Source organism: Notamacropus eugenii, chromosome 5 (assembly GCF_028372415.1).
Source record: "Notamacropus eugenii isolate mMacEug1 chromosome 5, mMacEug1.pri_v2, whole genome shotgun sequence".
NCBI lineage: Eukaryota > Metazoa > Chordata > Mammalia > Diprotodontia > Macropodidae > Notamacropus > Notamacropus eugenii.
This window is the reverse complement of record NC_092876.1, coordinates 220,310,093-220,329,339: the sequence shown is the minus strand read 5'-3', so window position 1 is coordinate 220,329,339 and position 19,247 is coordinate 220,310,093. Positions and strand designations below refer to the sequence as shown.

At 37.8% G+C, this 19,247-nt stretch overlaps 1 protein-coding gene across 1 annotated transcript; it reads right to left on the bottom strand.

Annotated features, from left to right (window-relative positions):
* Positions 1-230: 230 nt before the first annotated feature.
* Positions 231-18,185, bottom strand: LOC140509098 (uncharacterized). Its single transcript, XM_072616975.1, has 2 exons — positions 18,065-18,185; positions 231-2,947 (listed from the first exon to the last, which is right to left on the bottom strand). The coding sequence occupies exon 2, from the start codon at positions 2,217-2,219 to the stop codon at positions 1,140-1,142; it is 1,080 nt and encodes a 359-aa protein (XP_072473076.1). The 5' UTR covers positions 2,220-2,947; positions 18,065-18,185; the 3' UTR covers positions 231-1,139.
* Between the last annotated feature and the right edge of the window lie 1,062 nt (positions 18,186-19,247).

The window sequence follows — 19,247 nt, the reverse complement described above, 5'->3', positions numbered from 1 at the left end:
GGAAGGCAAGCAATTCAATATAGGCCATATCTGTAGTTTTGCAAATGACTTCCATAATAGTTGTGTTATGTGAGACTAACTACATTTCCCTCCATCCTATCCTGCCCCCCATTGCTTCTATTCTCTCTTTGGATTCTGTCCCTCCCCAAGTGTTGACTTCAAATTCCTCCCTCCTCCCATTGCCCTCCCTTCCATCATCCCCCCTGCCCTGCTTAACCCCTTATCCCCCACTTTCCTGTATTGTAAGATAGGTTTTCATACCAAAATGAGTGTGCATTTTATTCCTTCCTTTAGTGGAATGTGATGACAGTAAACTTCATGTTTTTCTCTCACCTCCCCTCTTTTTCCCTCCACTAAAATGTCTTATGCTTGCCTGTTTTATGAGAGATAATTTGCCCCATTCCATTTCTCCCTTTCTCCTCCCAATATATTTCTCTCTCACCGCTTAATTTCATTTTTTAAAGATATGATCCCATCCTATTCAATTCACTCTGTGCTGTGTGTGTGTGTGTGTGTGTAATCCCACCCACTACCCAGATACTGAAAAATTTCAAGAGTTACAAATATTGTCTTTCCATGTAGGAATGTAAACAGTTCAACTTTAGTAAGTCCCTTATAACTTCTCTTTGCTGTTCACCTTTTCATGATTCTCTTCATTCTTGTGTTTGAAAGTCAAATTTTCTTTTCAGCTCTGGTCTTTTCATCAAGAATGCTTGAAAGTAGCAGGAAGGGGGGGAGGATAGAGGGGAGGGCATGGGGAGGAGAATGCAATACGAGGTCGACACTCACGGGGAGGGAAAGGACCATAAGAAAATAGAAGTAATGGGGGACAGGACAGGATGGAGGGAAATATAGTTAGTCTTATACAACACAACTAGTATGGAAATCATTTGCAAAACTAAACAGATATGGCCTATATTCAATTGCCTGTATTCCAAGGGGAAGGGGTAGAGAGGGAGGGAGCTAAAGAAGTTGGAACTCAAAGTGTTAGGACCAAATGTAATGTTCTTACCACTGGGTAACAAGAAACACAGGTTAAGGGGTCAAGAAAGCTATCCGGCCCTACAGGACAAAAGAGAAGACGGAGACAAGGCCAGGGAGGGAGGATAGAGGAGAGAGCAGATAGGTCACAGGGGCAATTAGAAAACTTGGGTCTGGGGGCGGGAGGGGGAAAAAAGGGGAGAAAATTTGTAACCCAAAATTAAAAGTTTAATAAAAAAAAAAAAAAAGAATGCTTGAAAGTCCTTGATTTCATTGAAAGACCATTTTTTCTCCTGAAGTATTATACTCAGTTTTGCTGGGTAGGTGATTCTTGGTTTTAGTCCTAGTTCCTTTGACTTCTGGAATGTCATATTCCATGCCCTTCTATCCCTTAACGTAGAAGCTGCTAGATCTTGTGTTATCCTGATTGTATTTCCACAATACTTGAATTGTTTCTTTCTAGCTGCTTGCAATATTTTCTCCTTGACCTGGGAACTCTGAAATTTGGCCACAATATTCCTAAAAGTTTCTCTTTTAGGGTCTCTTTCAGGAGGTGATTGGTGGATTCTTTCAATATTTATATTACCCTCTGGTTCTAGAATATCAGGGCAGTTTTCCTTGATAATTTCATGAAAGATGATGTCTAGGCTCTTTTTTTGATCATGGCTTTCAGGTAGTGCCATAATTTTTAAATTGTCTCTCCTGGGCCTATTTTGCAGGTCAGTTGTTTTTCTAATGAGATATTTCACATTATTTTCCATTTTTTCATTCTTTTGGTTTTGTTTTGTGATTTCTTGGTTTCTCATAAAGTCATTAGCCTCCATCTGTTCCATTCTAATTTTGAAAGAACTATTTTCTTCAGTGAGCTTTTGAACCTCCTTTTTCATTTGGAGAATTCTGCTTTTGAAAGCATTCTTCTCCTCATTGTCTTTTTGAACCTCTTTTGCCAATTGAGTTAGCCTACTTTTCAAGGTGTTATTTTCTTCAGCATTTTTTTGGGTCTCCTTTAGTAAGGTGTTGACTTGCTTTTCATGCTTTTCTTTCATCTCTCTCATTTCTCTTTCCAGTTTTTCCTCCACCTCTCTAACTTGATTTTCAAAATCCTTTTTGAGCTCTTCCATGGCCTGTGCCCATGGAATATTTCTTTTGGATGTTTGGCATACAGAAACCTTGATTTCTGTGTCTTTCCTTGATGGTAAGCATTGTTCTTCCTCATCAGAAAGGAAGGGAGGAGACATCAATTCACCAAGAAAGTAACCTTCTATGGTCTTATTTTTTTTTCCCTTTTCTGGGCATTTTCCCAGCCAGTGACTTGACTTCTGAGCTTCCTTTTCACACCCACCTGGCCTCCAGATCTGCCCAGCCAGAGCTTGGGGTCTGAAATTCAAATGCTGCTTCCCAGCCTCAGGGCTTTGGGTGGGGGCAGGGCTGCTATTCAGTGTGAGATTAAGTTCAGGTGCTCAGGTTGGGGCAGGGCCGCCTCATGGGGCTCAGTTCCTTCAGGGGGTTTATGTGGAGACCTTCAACAATGGATCTGAGCTCCTGCCTGCTTTGGGAGCCCTTGTCTGCTGCTGCCCCCACTGCTGCCTCCCAAGGGGGCCGAGCCACGGGGACACCCCACTCCCTTCTCGGCCACCCAAAAAGACTCTCTCACTGACCTTTGTCACCTGTGGGTGGAGGGACCTGCCCAGCTGCCAGACATTCTGTCCCTGAAGTCTGCTGGGATCTGCTCCTCTTGGTGCCATGCGGCCAAGGCAGGGCTGGGCTCTGCTTCTGGTCCGGTGCGCGACGGACCCTTCGGGTCAGTTTTTCAGGGCTCTCTGGAACAGAAATCTCCTCTGCTCTGTTGTTCTGTGGCTTCTGCTGCTCCAGAACTTGTTGGAAGTTCTTCTTTACAGGTAATTTATGGGCTGTGGGTTTGGAGCTAGCATATATGTGTCTTTCTACTCCGCCATCTTGGCTCCTCCTGTAGAACAATTTTTTAAATTAATTTTTTTTTTAATGAACAAAATTCTAATTTCATTTTCCTTATACCTCCTCCTGTGGTATCCTACTCTTCCAGACAAGCCCCCTCCCTTTCTGGCCCCAGAATGCTGCCTTGGGAAAACAAAACAGTAACACCCTTGTAACAAATATGGAGAGTCAAGAAAAACAAAATCCCACACTGGCTATGTAAAGAAAAAATCTGAATGCTGAGTCTATCATCTCTCTGTCAAGAAATGGGAAGGATGCTTCATCATTGGCCCTCTGAAATCCTGATTGGCTATTTCACTGATGAGAGTTTTAAGTGTTTCAAAGTTATTTTTCTTTACAAAGTTTTTCTCCTTTGACATACGCATTTTGCTACTAAAGGCTGTCAATTTTACCTTTAAAATATCTCTTGCATAAGCCCCCCTCTCTCCTTGGACACTGCAACCACCCTGGTGCAGGCCCTTAAGATCTCACTCCTGGGATATTACAAATCGCCTGCAAGTTTCCTGGTCACAAGCTTCTCTTCCCACTTCAAATTCATCCTTCCATTTAATTGCAAATTGATCTTCCTAAAAGGAAAGTCTTACTATTTCACCCAGCCCCCATTAATAATGACTTCCTGTCTGTCATCTCTAGGATCAAATATAAAATCTGGTATTCAAAGTCCTGCCTAAACTGGTCCCATCCTACCCTTCTAGTCTTCTCACATTATATTCCTCTCTACATAATCTGTGACCCAGTGACACTGATTTCCTTCCAGTTTCTCTGAAAAGATATATTTCCTGGCTTTCTTTCTGCCTGAAATTTTCTCCCACCTTGTGTCTGCCTTCTGGCTTTCCTGGCTTCCTTCAAATTCCAGTAAATTCTCACCTTCCACAGGAAGCTTCTTCAGATCCCTTTTAATTCTAATACTCACCCTTTATTGATTATTTTCATTTTTCACTCTACATTCCTCCTTTGTATATAGTTGTTTACAGGTTGTCTCTCCATTAGATTGTGAGGTCCTTGAGAACGAGGACTATCTTTTACTTTCTTTGTATCTCCAGCACTTAACATGGTGCCTAGCATATAATAGGTGCTTAATAAATATTTATTAGTTATTATTTATTATGTGAATATTCTTCCCTGCATCAGCTCTTAAAAGTCTTCCTAGATTCCCCTAAAGCTATCTCCATTTTTTATTTTTTATAGCACAATAGAATTGCATTACATTCATATGCCATAATTATTCACCTATTCTCCAACTACCCTTTATTTCCCAGTTTTGTGCACCACAAAAAAGCTCCTATAAATATTTTTGGCTTATGTGTTCTTTTATTTATTCTTCTCTCTCTTTGGGATATAGACTTAGTAGAAGAATCATAGTTCAAAAGATATGCAGAGTTTAGTAACTTTTGAGGCATACTCCAAATTACTTTTCAGAATGCCTTTTCCAATCCATTGCTTTATGGACAATGCATGAAATGTGCCTGTTTTTCTATAGTCCCTCTAATATTTTTAAATTTTCCATTTTTTTGGTCAGATTTTGCCAATTTGGTGAATGTGAGGTAGAATCTCAGAATTGTTTTAATTTCATTTCTTCAAATTATTAGTTATTTGGACCATTTTGTATAATTATTGATAGCTTGGATTTCTTCCTTAGAAGACTGCTTTTTCATTGACCATTTGTTTATGGGAAAATGACTGTTATAAATTTGAATCAGTTCTTTATATACCTTGGAAGGAAGACATTTTTCATATGTCTGATAAAAAGATTTTTATTTTAGTCACCTGCTTTCCTTCTTGTTTTAGCTTCATTGGGTTTGTAGGAAAAAAAATTTAATTTTATATAATCAAAATTGTGAATTTTATTTTATCTTCTCTATCTCTTATTTGGTCATAAAATCTTCCCTTATCAATAAATCTGAAAGGTAATTTCTTCCTTGCTCTTCTAATTTGGTTATAATTTATCTATAGTTTAATATCTAAATCATGTATCCATTTGGAGTGCAAATTATTGGGTTTTAACTAGTTTTTTTTCCCTGACTGCTTTCAAGTTTTCACAGCAGTTTTTGTCAGATAGAGTTTTTACCCCAGTAACTGAGGTCTTTGGGCTTGATAAACATTAGGTTACTGTGCTTACTTGCTTTTGTTTGTTATGTATCTAATGTGTTCCACTGATAGATTTCTTTGTTTCTTGACCAGTAGCAAATCAGTTTGATGATTATAGCCCCCTTCCTTTCCAATTTTTTCATTATTTCCTTTGAGATTATTGACTTTTCCTTCAGAAGGATTTTTTCTATTACTTAGTCAAGTTTTATGAAGTAATTATTTGGTAGCTTGACTAGGAGGGCAATGAATAAGTCAATGAGTTAGCTAGCTTTATAATTTTTATTATTTGTCTTGCTTTATCCATCATCCATTACTATTTTTCCAAATATTTAGGTATATATTTGTTTAAAGACTATTTTATAAATGTATTCATATAGTTTCCACATGCTTTGATAGTAAATTCCCAAATACTTTATATATTTTATATTTATTTCAAATCCAATTTCTCATGTTTCCTGTTCAGTTTTATTGGTAAGATAAAGAAATACTGAGTATTTGTGTGAATTTATTTCATATCCTGCAATTTGCCAAAGTTTTAATTATTTCAATTAGTTTTTTAGTTGACTTTAAGGTTCTCTGGGTAAATTATATCTGTCTGCAAAAAACCGCAGTTTCCTCTTTTACTGTACTGGGCCATCTCCAGTCAAAACTTTTAGAATGTTGTCTCATTGATACTATTTTCTTAATTAAGTTGTCTATTTTTCTATGATTTTTTTTTCTTTGACAATATTCTTTAAGATTTATTTTCAACTAATTTTGCCTGTTTTAGTGACCCTTATTGAGTAAAGTTTTTTGTTTTATTAGGTTCAAGAAAATATATTCTTAATACTTAAGCTTTTCTGCATGTGTTTGTGAGGTTTTTATACATTAATAAATGGTTCATTTTTGTAAAGGTACTAGACACAACTGAGAAATACATATACTCTTTCCTATTCCCTTTCAGTAATTATCAGAGGTCTAATGTTTTTTTTTCTTTTATACTTACGACTATTTCCTCCCTGAATCTCTCTTTTCTTTAAATTTCACCCTCCCTCTCTGTTGCCTCCTTTTTCTTATGCCGATCTCTTTGTGTGTGCGTGTCTTCTACCCTTCTTTGACTAGTTCAGTTAGAAGTGATACCCACCCAAATGACACCCACTCTCGTCATTGCTTTTTCCTTGTTTTGTATAGTCTTCTGCTTTTGCACCTCAGTTATGTGAGATAAACTCCTCAACTCTTCCTCCTCCTTTCTTTTGTAATATATTCATTTCTTTCCCTTTACTTTTATAAAAAATAACAGAAGTATAGCAATACAGCTGCCATGCTCTCTGTCTTATTTTACTCTGTCTACGACCCCCACTGATATAAAGGTTCTGAGATGACATTTGTAAAATTTCCTCCTTTCAAATATAAATACCTTATTCCTTGCTTAATTCATTCTTACTGCTGCCTCATGTTTACCTTATAGGCTTCTCAATTCCCATATTTGTTTCTCAAAGTTTCTATTAGTTCTATTCTTTTTTATCAGGAATGCTAGGAAATCATCTATTTCATCAAAGGTAATTTTTCCCTTTCAGTATTATACTCAGTTTTGCTGGTTAAATCATTTTTTATTTTAAGCCTATACCTTTTGCTTTTTGGAAAATCAAATTCCATGTTCTCTACTTCTTTAAAGTGATGGCTACTAAACTTGTGCAATTCTGACTGTGGCTTCTTAGTACTTTAATTCTTTTATTTTGACTACTTGAAGTATTTTTTCTTTGAAACCAAGAAAGTCTTGGTTTTGGCTATGGCATTCCTGGGATTTTTCATTTTGATATCTTTCATGAGGTGATCAGTGGATTCTTTCTGTTTTCATTTTCTCCTTCAGTTCTGATAGATTCATGTAGTTTTTTCACGACTTATTGAAATATGATTTCCAGGCTTTTTATTCAATCATGACTTTGGAGAACAATGATTCTTATATTATTTCTTTTTGGTATATTTTCCAGATTAGTTGTTGTTATAATGGGATATCTTATACTTTCTATTCTTTTGTTGTTGTTTGATTTTATTTTAATATTTCTAATTTTCTCATAGGATCATTAACTTCTGTTCGTGTCTTTCTAAATTTCGAAGAATCCGTTTCTTGAGTAAGGTTGTATACTTTTATTTATTTGGTAATTCTTTCAAATCTTCTTTTTAAATCTTTCATTTCTTTTCTAATTCCCTCCTTTAACTCTTTCATTTTATATGTAAAATAAAGTTAAAACTTTAAAAAAAAAAAGACTCTTGCTTCACTTCTTTCAGTGATTCTAGTTGACCCTGTATTTTTCTTTGGGGTTTTGCTTACTTATATTTTGAAATTACTCTTTTCTTCTGGGTTCATGTCTTGGGTGCCCTGTCTCCATAAAAGCTCTTTATTGTGGGAAGTTGTTGGGTTTTTTTGTTGTTGTTGTTTTTAATTCTCTTCTAGCTTTACTTCTCTCATAAAAACTTTGTGTCAGGTCAGGTTTTGTGCACTTACTTTTGGAAGGAATGCCTAGGTTTTGTTTGGCATTATTTTGTATTGTCCAGAGCCCTGCTGATGCTTTCTGTAATTACTAAATGCAATATCCTTATAAAGGATACTGGGGTGACTCAGCCTATGAATATGTACATTTTCCTTGTACCTTATGGCAAAGTTTGATCCTTGCCCTCAAGGTGTGAGCTTTACAAGTTCCTAACCACAGTTTAGATCTGGGGTAGGCCTAGACCCATGACAGCTCCTTGCCCCAGTAAGCAGCTATAGATTAGCTACACTGAGGTGTAGGTCCCCTCCTCATTCTAAGCTGAATCTGAAACCCAGCTACGAACCCAATATCACGGAGATGCCAGTTGGCTACTATACCAGTTACCTATACATTTCTAGATCTACAATGTTTTCTTGTCCTAGTAAACACCTACAGATTCCATTCAGTCCTCAGACTGGAAAACCTTACAGTGTACCTTCTTGGCTACACTCTGTCCTCAGTATCCAAAGACCAATATCTGTCTCTGTATATTGACCTGAGCTGAAAAAAATCTACTTGGTGTTTTTTTTTTTCTTCCAGGATTTTCCAGTCACTACTCAGTTTGTTACTCTTTCTAAGTGTTTCAAGGAATAGTTATGAGTGAGAGGTGGACATAAGGCTTCTTTCTATTCTGACATACGTACTTTTTGCTTTTCCCCCTAGTAGAACTGGGTTTTTTTTTTTTTAAAAGCATCTACTCTGTACAGTGTACAAAGATGCAAAGTTTGTAAGACTGTAACGCCAATTAACACAACACACCTGAGGGCTGCTGCTGTGAATATATTTACGGTCAGATTGTGTAATATAAGAAACACTCTATTTATTTAAAACTAAACCTTGATCCAAGAAACTAAAACTTTCATAATATAACATAACAAAATAACAACTTATTAGCAGGGTGGCCACATGACTTTAAATACACACAAAAGCATGTAACATAACACAGCATACTCCCCACCTTATACTTATTTATACAATCAGGGGATCCCCGGCCAGGGTCTTCTCTAACACAGCACATCCCCGGGGTGGCAGAGGATATAACACACTCCACCCCTAGGTCATAGTAGGTTGCATTTCCCTCAATTCAAAATGAAGTGTGCAGGTAAAGGTCTCTTGGGAGTGTGTTCTTCTCCCCATACTGCTGTTGCAGGCTCCCATCTGGCTCTCTGAGATGCACCCATGCTTTAATGAGCCAAAGAGTCCAAGTTCTAACACTGCTCCAGACCCTGCTTTGAAGTCCCGAGGGACAGCTGGGCAACAAAGTCAACAGGGTGGGTCCCTGGAGGGACATAGCATTTCCCCCATCCCACCATAGACAGCTCCACCCCTTAGGTTCCAACCCATCCCAGGGGGCTGGGGCAGGAAAGCACAATTACTGCTCCTGCTCTACTGCAAAGCCTCCATCTCAACTGGGGATTGGAGTCCTGAGCTCCAGGGTTCCTCCTTCTTAAGGTCCAGTGACCTCCTGCTCCCAGCTCCTACCTGGGTTCACATGCAGGCTGCTATCCACTCCTACTCTATGTTTCACCTCACAGGGGAAGGGCGTTCTCCATTCTAAGCTCTCCCTGCTTTTGCCTGGGTCTAGGCACAGCAGGCTCCAGGGGCCTCTGTCCCCAGCTTCTATCTCAGGCCTTATCACACCGGTTCTGGGGCAGTTTGTCCTCCCTTAGCACATGGGGAGAGGCTGCTCCAGTCTGGGCTTTGGGCACAGCAAAATGATTCAATAACTGGGATAAGTCAAAAGTAAAGATAAAGAAGTAAGTACAGTACCATATACAATAGACAGGGCTCCAACTGTCTAAACAGAGTAACAGATACATCATCACCAGACTGAGAGAGTACCAACATCTGGGTTAACAAAGGGGAAAGAGGGCTTAACAGTGCTGGGCCTAAAGTCTCATCTTCCTGAGTTAAATCGGCCTCAAACACTTACTACCTGTAGGATCCTAGGAAAACCACTTCAACCTGTTTTCCTCAGTTTTCTCATCTATAAAATGAGCTGGGGAAGAAAACGGCAAACCACTCCTGTATCTTTGCCAAGAAAACTTCAAATGGGATCACTAAGAGTTGGGCACAACTGAAATAACTCAACAGTAACAACAACACATTGGGACAATTTCCATTTCTTGTTGTTAGAGACGTCAGTCTGTTGTCTTTTAGGAGGTAATGATATTACATTATTATATATGCCCTTCCCTGTCGTTCACGTGTTTTTTCAGCTATTTGATCCAGTGTTTTGGCATCTTCCATCCTCTGTTCGCTAGTAATTCATTACAATGGAACTATTGAGAGTGTAGCCTTGGTGCCTGTTGGAGTGAAAGCTCTTTATTGGTGAAGATATTCTGCCATATAGGATGGAGTATAAGTATAGGATGAAGGTGTCACAGATGAAATCTTCGGAAGCTTTCATGATCCCACAAAGGAAAACAGCTCTGGTGTGGGTAACATAATATACTTCATAAAGAAAGCTAGAAATTGGTCGCTGTGTAGCTCAAGAAGAATGAATTATTTAGAGTGAGATGTAATCTAACTTTATGAAAAGACCTGTGGTTTCTACCTGTCATCCTATATTTATATAGTGCCATATTAAGTAAAGGGTAAGTTGTAGGCATTTTTGTTTTTTTAAAAAATAATTATTCCTCAGTAAGAAAATTCCATCTTATTAACTCAGATTTTCTTCAGCTTTTAGGTGGTGTAGTCTATCAGAAAGGGCATGGGGTTGGTTCAAGAGTCTTATGTTCTAGTATGGCTCTAACTGTGTAAAAACTTTCTGAATAACTCTGTGCCTCAGTTTACCAAATTATAAAGCAATTATAAAAATATCTGTCCTACACATATGAAAATGTTATTTAAGTTTCACATATTATTAAGTCTTCTCTACCTCTCCTTTAAGGAATATAAATACTAATTCTTGAATGAATGAAAAGTTGATAAACACAACCCTAACTTGTAAAATAATATAAAATATTAAGGTAAGAATCAAATATTTACATTATAAAAAGACTAGTTACCTTGGCACAACTCCTTGGTACTTGATATCTGTACCAGTACATGGATCTGCCATCTTTGCTGAAGGTTAGTTGAAGGTCAAATGCCATTGATTATATATTTTCAAAGTAAAGGAAGGATAAAGGGCATATATTGTATTAAAAATGGACCAACCCCTTAAATTGAGTCAACAGGGAGTTGAAACACACATACATTTAAGGCATCAAGATTTTATGACAGTTATTTGAAAGATCATACTCACTATAGTCTGGGAATGTGGAAAAAAGCTTAATTTTTTTTCTTAAATCTGGAGCTGTTATTTCATTAGTGTGAGGAACTCCCAGTGTGGAAACTCTAAGCCAATTGGCAACTATCTATAACATATCACTGGAGATTTGCCTAGGTGCTTGGGGGTACTAAGAGGCTAAATGGCTTGCTCATGGTCATTTACCTTGTATATGTCAGAAGCAAGAGGCTAGGTTTTCTTTGTGCCAAGGCTGGCCCTTTATCCACTAAACCACACTGCTTCTGAAGAAGCCTGCTACCTCTCCACAAAGGACAATGTATCAGTTAGCCAGTCAGATACAAATAGAGTTATGAGAACTTTCACCATATTAAAAGAAAATCAAAACCATTCCAATGCAGGCAGAAAAAGGTATAGGGTATGATCGTTCTCTTTTATTGAAGAGGAGTCAGATAGTTACTTAAGAGAGACCAAATGAGGAGATTCATTCCCTTTATGCTTATATGAACTAGGCTAGTTGACAAGAGTGTAGATTTTTCAGGTCTAACATTTAGTGGTTTTTAGAATAATACCCGAGCACTACCATAGTATACTGAGTGTATAACCCTTATTCTTGATATCAATCTGCGACATTGGGACTGAGATATGCAACTAGTTGGTAGGCAGAGCTGAAACTAGAATGCAGTCTCCTGACTCACAATTAAAGTTCATCATTGTAATTCCTCACCAGTCAGTCTCTGTCTTTTTAGAGAGTCTTTCTTCATGTAGAGTCCTGTATTCATGCATCAGTATTTGCATGGAAGATAATCTCAGCTTTTCAAATTGCTAGTTTACCAGTTTCAATTATTTCATTTAGCCCTATGTTGGGACGAACAATGATTTTGAATCAGAGGATCTGTATTCAAATCCCAATTCACTTCCTTACTATAAGCATGATCTTGGGCAAATTACTTTGGAAGAAGGAAAGGAAGGAAACAATCATTTATCAAGTGCCAGTAAGTGCCAGGCATTGTGCCAAGTGCTTTACAAATACTATCTCATTTGGTCCTGACAACAACCCTGGGAGGTGGGTACTATTAGTATCACAATTTTATAGCTGAGGAAACTAAGGCAAGAGAGGGTTAAGTGACTAGTGCAGTCACATCACTTCTAAGCCCAGATCTGAACTCAGGTCTTCCTGACTCCAGATCCAGAGCTCTATCTACTGGGCCACCAAGTGTCCCCACTCAGACAACTCTGGGTTTTAGTTTCTCGTCTGTAAGTTGAGGAGGTTGAAATAGGTTGAAATAGATGTCCTCGAAGGTCCTTTCAGCGCTAAAATCTATGATCCTATCGTTACTGATACTTAAATTAGAGAACAAACCCACCATATCTCTATTGCTGCTTAGAAGCTGGTTAAGGATATTTTCTTTTTAACTAAGGCACTTTTTTTTTTTTTTAACAATTAATCAGCAATATTCCATTAGGGCAGGGAATGATCTGTAGCTTTTCTACCACCAGTCAAGGAATTGAGGATCTGTGAAGAGTTAGAAGAGGGGGATTAATTTCAATGCTTCAGCTGACTTTTCTTGTCCATTATCTTCCTAGACTCATGTATCAGGTTTGTATTTTAATGTTCGTTGATCCAGTAATGAATGACAACAGTTACTCTTGTTGTTCAGTCATGTCCAACTTTTTATGACCCCATTTGTTTTTGTTTTTTGGGAAAAGACACTGGAGTGTTTTGCCTTTTCCTCCTCCAGTTTTTTTTTTTTTTTTTTTTTTTTTTTACAGATGAGGAATGGAGGCAAACAGGGTTAAGTGACTTGCTCAAGGTCACACAGCTAGTGAGTGTCTGAGGCCAGATTTAAAGACAGGTCTTCCTCACTCCATCTCTTGATCCACTGTGCCACACAGCTTCTGGACAATAATCACTAGTCCATTGCAACAGGCAGAGAAGGAAGAAACGTAGAGCGAGTAGCGCTGTGGACTCATGTATTTGATGGAGCTGATGATCAGTAGGGCTTGGCATAAAAATCTGACTGGGCTTCCAAGCACAGCCTCTTCTATTCAGGTTAGTAGTAACAAAGGGCATCAAAGAAAGGCAGAAATTTTCTTCCTGCCTTCAGTGAAAAATACTCCTGGCTTCCTGCCTTTCAGTGTAGGACTGAAGTTCCATTTAGGATCTCTGCCTGCAAGAACACGTGATATGATGAGATTCCCTTGTTCTTGCTGTTTCCAAAGGTTTTCGGGAAACAGCCAGGATCCAAGGGGAAAATTTTTAGGTCCGCTTTAGCAAAGCATAGAGGCTCCACCCAGAGAACAGCTGGAAAGAGAGTGACCCTGGGACCTACTCCCTCCCCTCTCTCTGATTAGTATCCATGTTCTCTAGGGAAACAAGAAGGGTGGAGGCCCAGGGTAGAAGAAAGGAAGTCTCATGTCCCTATGCTTTGTTAATTGTCCTGGCAGTCTGGTTTGTTTTTTTTTTTTTTTTAACATTAGACATATAAACAACTTTATTCTTATCAGAGATAATGCTGCCTTAAGAAGAAATAAACCTGTTTGTTGTTCCAAAGGAAACAAAATGTTTAGGTTTTGTTTTATACCCAAAGAAATTCCAAACTCTGCAAAGTGAATTCTCCCTTCTTCCTGTTCTCTTGTTTTGCCTACAGGGAATACATATTTTCCCTCATTGTTTCTGACAGGCTAGCAGGCTCCTTTGCCCAAACTGTGAGTCATGAAGTGAGTGGTGGGCTATTTGGCGGGCTTGTCTCTGTGAGCTGTTCCTTGTCATAGGTCACGTAAATTCTCTATATAATATAGGAGTTGGACTCTATCAGGGTTTCCTGAAATGTAGTCCATGATACCCTCTTGGGGACCTCAGTTGGAAGTGAATTCAGAAACTACCTTTCCAACCTTCTTACGTTATTGCATGTATTCTGTGTTGCAGTGATGTCTGCTTCCTTGATGTTCCTCTGACTCTAGGCATTTTCATTGACTGTCTCCTATGCCTAAAATTCTCTCCTTCCTCATCTCTTCTCCCTGGCTTCCTCCAAATCTCAGCTAAAGTCCAACCTTCTGTGAAAAGTATTTCTTAGGTGCTATGCTCCCTCACCTCCTTTTTTAATCTTAGTGCCTTCCCTCTAAGATTATCTCCATTTTATCCTCTATAGGTCTTGTTTGTACATGGCTATTTGCTTAGTCAAGTGCCTGGCACCAGTAGATGTTTAATAAATGCTTGTTGACTTGACCTTGACCATCTATAATCCGAAAAAGACTCTCTCCTACAACGCCCCAGAAGTCATTGCTTAGAGACCTTCACTAGGGAGGAACTCATTACATTCTGATGTAGCCTATTCCATTGTACAATAGCTTTGCAGTTTTATCTTCTTTAATCCTCACAGGCCTGCAAGATCGGTGCTATTATTATCACCATTTTGTTGCTCAGAAAATTGAGGCCAAAAGAGGTGAAGTGACTTAACCAGAGTCACACAGCTAGTAAATGTTGGAGGCTGAATTTGAACTAAGGTCTTCCTGACTCTAGGTCTAACACTCTAACCACCTAGCTGCCTTGTGATGTGCATGATGTAAACAGGGATCACACGTGATATTTTCGCCCATAAAGTATTAAGTGTAAAATTGTGTATTAGCAAAAGAATCAGACAATTACCATGGGTGTCAATTTGAGTTTGGAAAAGAGACTGTTTCTTTTTATTTTGCTCTAAAAATTTCCCTTTCCCCTTTACTCAAGAGATATTTATCCCCACAGAAAGCCAGACTGACATTAAAGGGTCTACCAGTAAATTTTAACCCCAAAGTGTTTGAAGGTTAAATTGGTCTGGGAAACAATGTATTACATGGTATTTTACTCCCCTTCCAGCTGTAATATTCAATGGTGACCATAGAATAGTTACAATAAGTGATAATTCCTGGGCAAGTCACTTAACCTTCATGGGTCTGATTCCTCAACTGTAAAATGAAGAGACTGGATGAGGTGGCCTTCAAGGTCCCTTCCCACTCTAGACCTGTAATCTTATGATCCTACTCTTGTGGAAGGTGTCAGGGAGAGTTCGTTGGAGTTAATCTTGATACTCAGAAATAGAGCTCTTTTGTCCCTTTTCTTATCCTCAATGCGGTTGTTAGGGAGTGAGGATGATTTTATATATGGAAATTACAGTCATTCCAAAGTTGCAGACTCATACACTTACTTGTTCATAATCATGTAACTATAATTGGGATGAATTTGGTCAATGGGTTTCCATATCATAGTCTTCTTGGTTAAGGTCAACTCTGACGGCTTTGTTAAGTGGGCGCCTTCTCTTCCGTTTCACTGGACTAATAAATCACAAATACTTTCCTTAGCCATTTTAAAGTCATTTCCTGTCATTTTCCGCAGGCACCAGAGATAATCTTGTGCACTATGATTTTTTTCTTTTAAATAACTGTCTTCAAAAAAATAGAATGTCATAGCAAACCCTTCCTTAGAAACTTTACAGTCAAGATACATCAAGGACAGAAATCATAACATTTTACTTTTCCAAAAGCAAACTTTTATATTACTTGCACATTATTTGAACTTCCCAAACCACCTGTTCCTAGTCATGCTTTATTTTTTTCTTTGCATTTAAACTAGTTTTGCATTTAAAATTCAAACATCTTATTAAATTTATATTTTTTACTTTCATAAATTTTAATACAAAACCCTAAAGCCCAAGTTTTCATGCATGAAATAATAATAGCTAATATAAATATATACTATATTTATAAATATAATATAAATATATGCTATATATACTATACCATGTATATACTATATATAAATATAATACAAATGTATACTAGATAGTTAATATAAATATATACTATATTTTATACATACACACATGTATTTGTGTATGTGCATGTTTTAGGGTTTGTGAAGAGTTTTACATATGTTATCTCATTTGATCTTCACAACCTGGTGGTAGGTACTATTACTACTGCCATTTTATGGGGATATTTTTCCTTGAGATGAGGAAACTGATACTAAGAGAGGTTTTGAATTGCTCAAGGGCACACAGCTCGGAACTGTCTGAGATATGATTCACACTCATGACTTTCAGACTCTAAATCCAGTACTTTTTTCCACCATGCCAAGACCAATTAGCTGGCATGAGTAGATAGAGCATGGGGCCTGGAGTCAGGAAGACTCATTTTCCTGAGTTCAAATCCAGCTTTAGATACTTACTAGTTCTGTGGCCCAGGTCTCCTAACTCCTAGTCAGTAAGTATATATTTATAAGATCTACTATGGTGATGCAGTAGATAGAGTGCCAGACCTAGAGTTAGGAAGACTCATTTTCCTGAGTTCAAATTCAGCTTCAGATACTTATTATCTGCATGACCCTGGGCAAGTCACTTAATCCGGTTTGCCTCTGTTTCCTCATCTGTAAGATGAGCTGAAGAAGAAAATCGCAAACCACTCCAGTATCTGTGCCAAGAACACCCCCAAATGGGGTCACATTGTTGGATACAAGTGAAAACGACTGAGCAACATCCACTGTGCCACTAGCTTCTCCTTGTTTTTCATTTGGGACCCATAATGTCATTAACACAAGGAACTCAAAGTGTAGAAACTCTCTTTCCTGATAGAGATCAGCAACTTTTCATAGGTGGGAGTTCAGCTAGTTGCCTCATGTAAGGAAGGCTCAGAGACTTGCTCTTGGTCACATGGCATGAATGTGTGTGGCCAATACAGGAGTTGAACCCAGGGCTTTCTGACTTCAAACCTACCTCTCTATTTCCCCAAGATAAATAACATAATTTTTCTCACAATGATGATAATTAATATAATTATTATGCTAATTTAACATTTCCATTTCCAACATACCTGGTAATTATTACATGATTATTACTAAAAATAATCCTTTAGAACAGAAGAACAGGTGGCTGGAGTTCTAGTTTTGTTTGTGGGGTGCTGACAACTTTTGTGTCCTTGGGAAAGTAACTTCACCTTTTGAAGGTTCTAGTTTCCTCCTCTACAAGATAAAAGGTTTGTACTATATGATAAGGAGGGTGTTTAATCCATCTCCCTCATTTTATAAGTAAATAAGAGTCAAGTGGGTTAATTTACTTCTTCAAGGTCATACAGGTAGTAAAGGGCAGGTTCAGGATTTGAATTCAGATCTCTGACTCCAAAACCTACACTCTTTCCATTGGTGATCCCTTTTCTTCAAATTATCTGCTAACAAAGGAACAACACTTCTTAAGGAGAGGATTTGAAATTTTTCTGAATGTTTTCCAAACTGTCCAAAACTTAATATAAACATTCCACTTAAATAATCTACATCTATATCTACATACACACACACACACACTATGCAACTCCCACATATATGTATATATACACACACATGAATATACACATACCTACAAATATGTTTTGTACATTTACAATGTCTGTCATGCTGCACTTGGAATCAAGAAGATCTGAGTGCAAATACTGCCTCGCTACTTAGCTGTGCACCTTGGGCAAATCACTTAGCTTCTGTATTCCTCAGTTTCTTCATCAGTAAAATAAAGATAATAATAATTCTTACTGCATATGACTATTGGGAGGATACAATGTGACAACATATTTAAAGTCCTTTGCAAAACTTAAAGTATTGTGTAAGTGTTAGCTATTCTTATTCCTATTGTTATTTTCAGATATATGCCCTCCCTGATTACAAGGAAAAACAAATGAGCACAACCACCAGATAAATAGAATGTGCAATATTTTGCACCCATAGTCTAAAACCTCTCTGGTGAGAAGAGGAAACTGAGTTTTATTATTTTATTTTATTATTTCTTCTTCAAGACCAAGATTGCAATTAACTGAGTTCAGTTGCCTTTTAGTGTTTTTTATTTGTCATTCTCACTTAGAGCTGTTTTTTTTTTTTCTTGAGGGGCATAGGCTATTCCTCTGAGATAACAGTAGTAGCAATTAAAGTGTTTTGCTCAATTGAATTTTCCTAAAATATAACAACTCTTAACCCCATTGTCTAGAATTATATTGAAAGAAGCTGATTGTCTAAGCCTTTAGAAAGCTCAATCAGTCAATAATCAATCAAACTGACTCAACATCCTGAAACGTCTACCATACCATAAGCATTTTAAAAAATTAAAGCTTTTAATATACTCCGAGACTGAGGGAAAAAACTAGATAGTCATCCTTTCCTTAAAGAAGGTCAGAGCATTGTTTAGATTGTAAACAGAAGCACCTTTACAAATTAGTCTTAGGAGAAAGCCAATTTCAGCCAAATTGAATCCAGAAATCTCACCTTCCTTTACTGTTGATGACTTTAAATAACTGCATAGAAATTATGCTTTGTAATTTAGTTCTCCAGATCACCAGTCACAACGGCATTTTCCTCCATTATATTCTAGTCTTGGTAAAGGACACTTCTGTGATTCTCTTTGTTGCCTTGTAGGCAGTGATAAACAGACTGGCTTCCCAACAGGGTTGGGGAGGGACCCAACTGCAGAATTCAGTCCTCTAGCAGTCTCTAGACCATTGTGTCCCTGCCTCTGTCAGGAGCTCAAAGTGACATTCGGAGTGCAGCAGAGTATTCCGAAAGGGGATCGGACTGACAGCATTGTGGCTGTAAAGGGAGAAAATTAAGTTTTGTTCCATTGTCAGACCTGTCTGTCAGCCTCTGCAGAGACATATTGCTGGATGAAGGAAAGCAGAATTCATTCTGCCCCAATGCAGGAAAATATTTTCTGCTACTAACCACCTGTCCCTGCAAAGGCTGTATTTGTAGTTTTTATCTTTTCCCTTAAAGCAGTCTCTACCAATCAATGGGAATTCATTCTGAACACGGCATTTAAAAAGAGAAAGAAGCAAGCACTGTATTGATACAGAGATGCAGCTATCTAACTTTAAGAACAGTGAAATAGGTCATGCAACTCATCTTGCAGACTAAAGGAAAGGTTAACTTCACATAAAATTCTTCAGAAGAATTTGTTATCAATATATGCAAACTGTGTCACTGCAGCTGGATGACATCATACTAGCCAGTCACATATCAATTGTTCCAATAGCAGCTACAACATAAATAGCTCAAAATCGGCTTGGCAATTCACCAATAAGGTGTCCTGAACACGATGAATTGTCACAGGTAAAAGTACTGTGCACAATCACCCAACATAGCACTGGGAAATAAAAATTTAAGGACAAAGTTTGTTATAGATGTCATCACATCAGATACAAGCTATGTGGATAGAAAAGCTTTCAAATATAGACAATCAAAACCCCTCGGAAAGAGGATGAGGTCTGCATCATCCCCATCATGTCTCCTGTGTGAATTCTGAAGATGCTTCTCAGTGATCCTACAAAAGATGTGCTCCCATTTCAGTACTTGTCATTTCATCCATTTGTGCAATAGCGCAGAGAAAATTAAACTTAAAGTATTAATAATGATAACATTTAAGTGGATATCCACTTGTCCCAGAACTGTTACT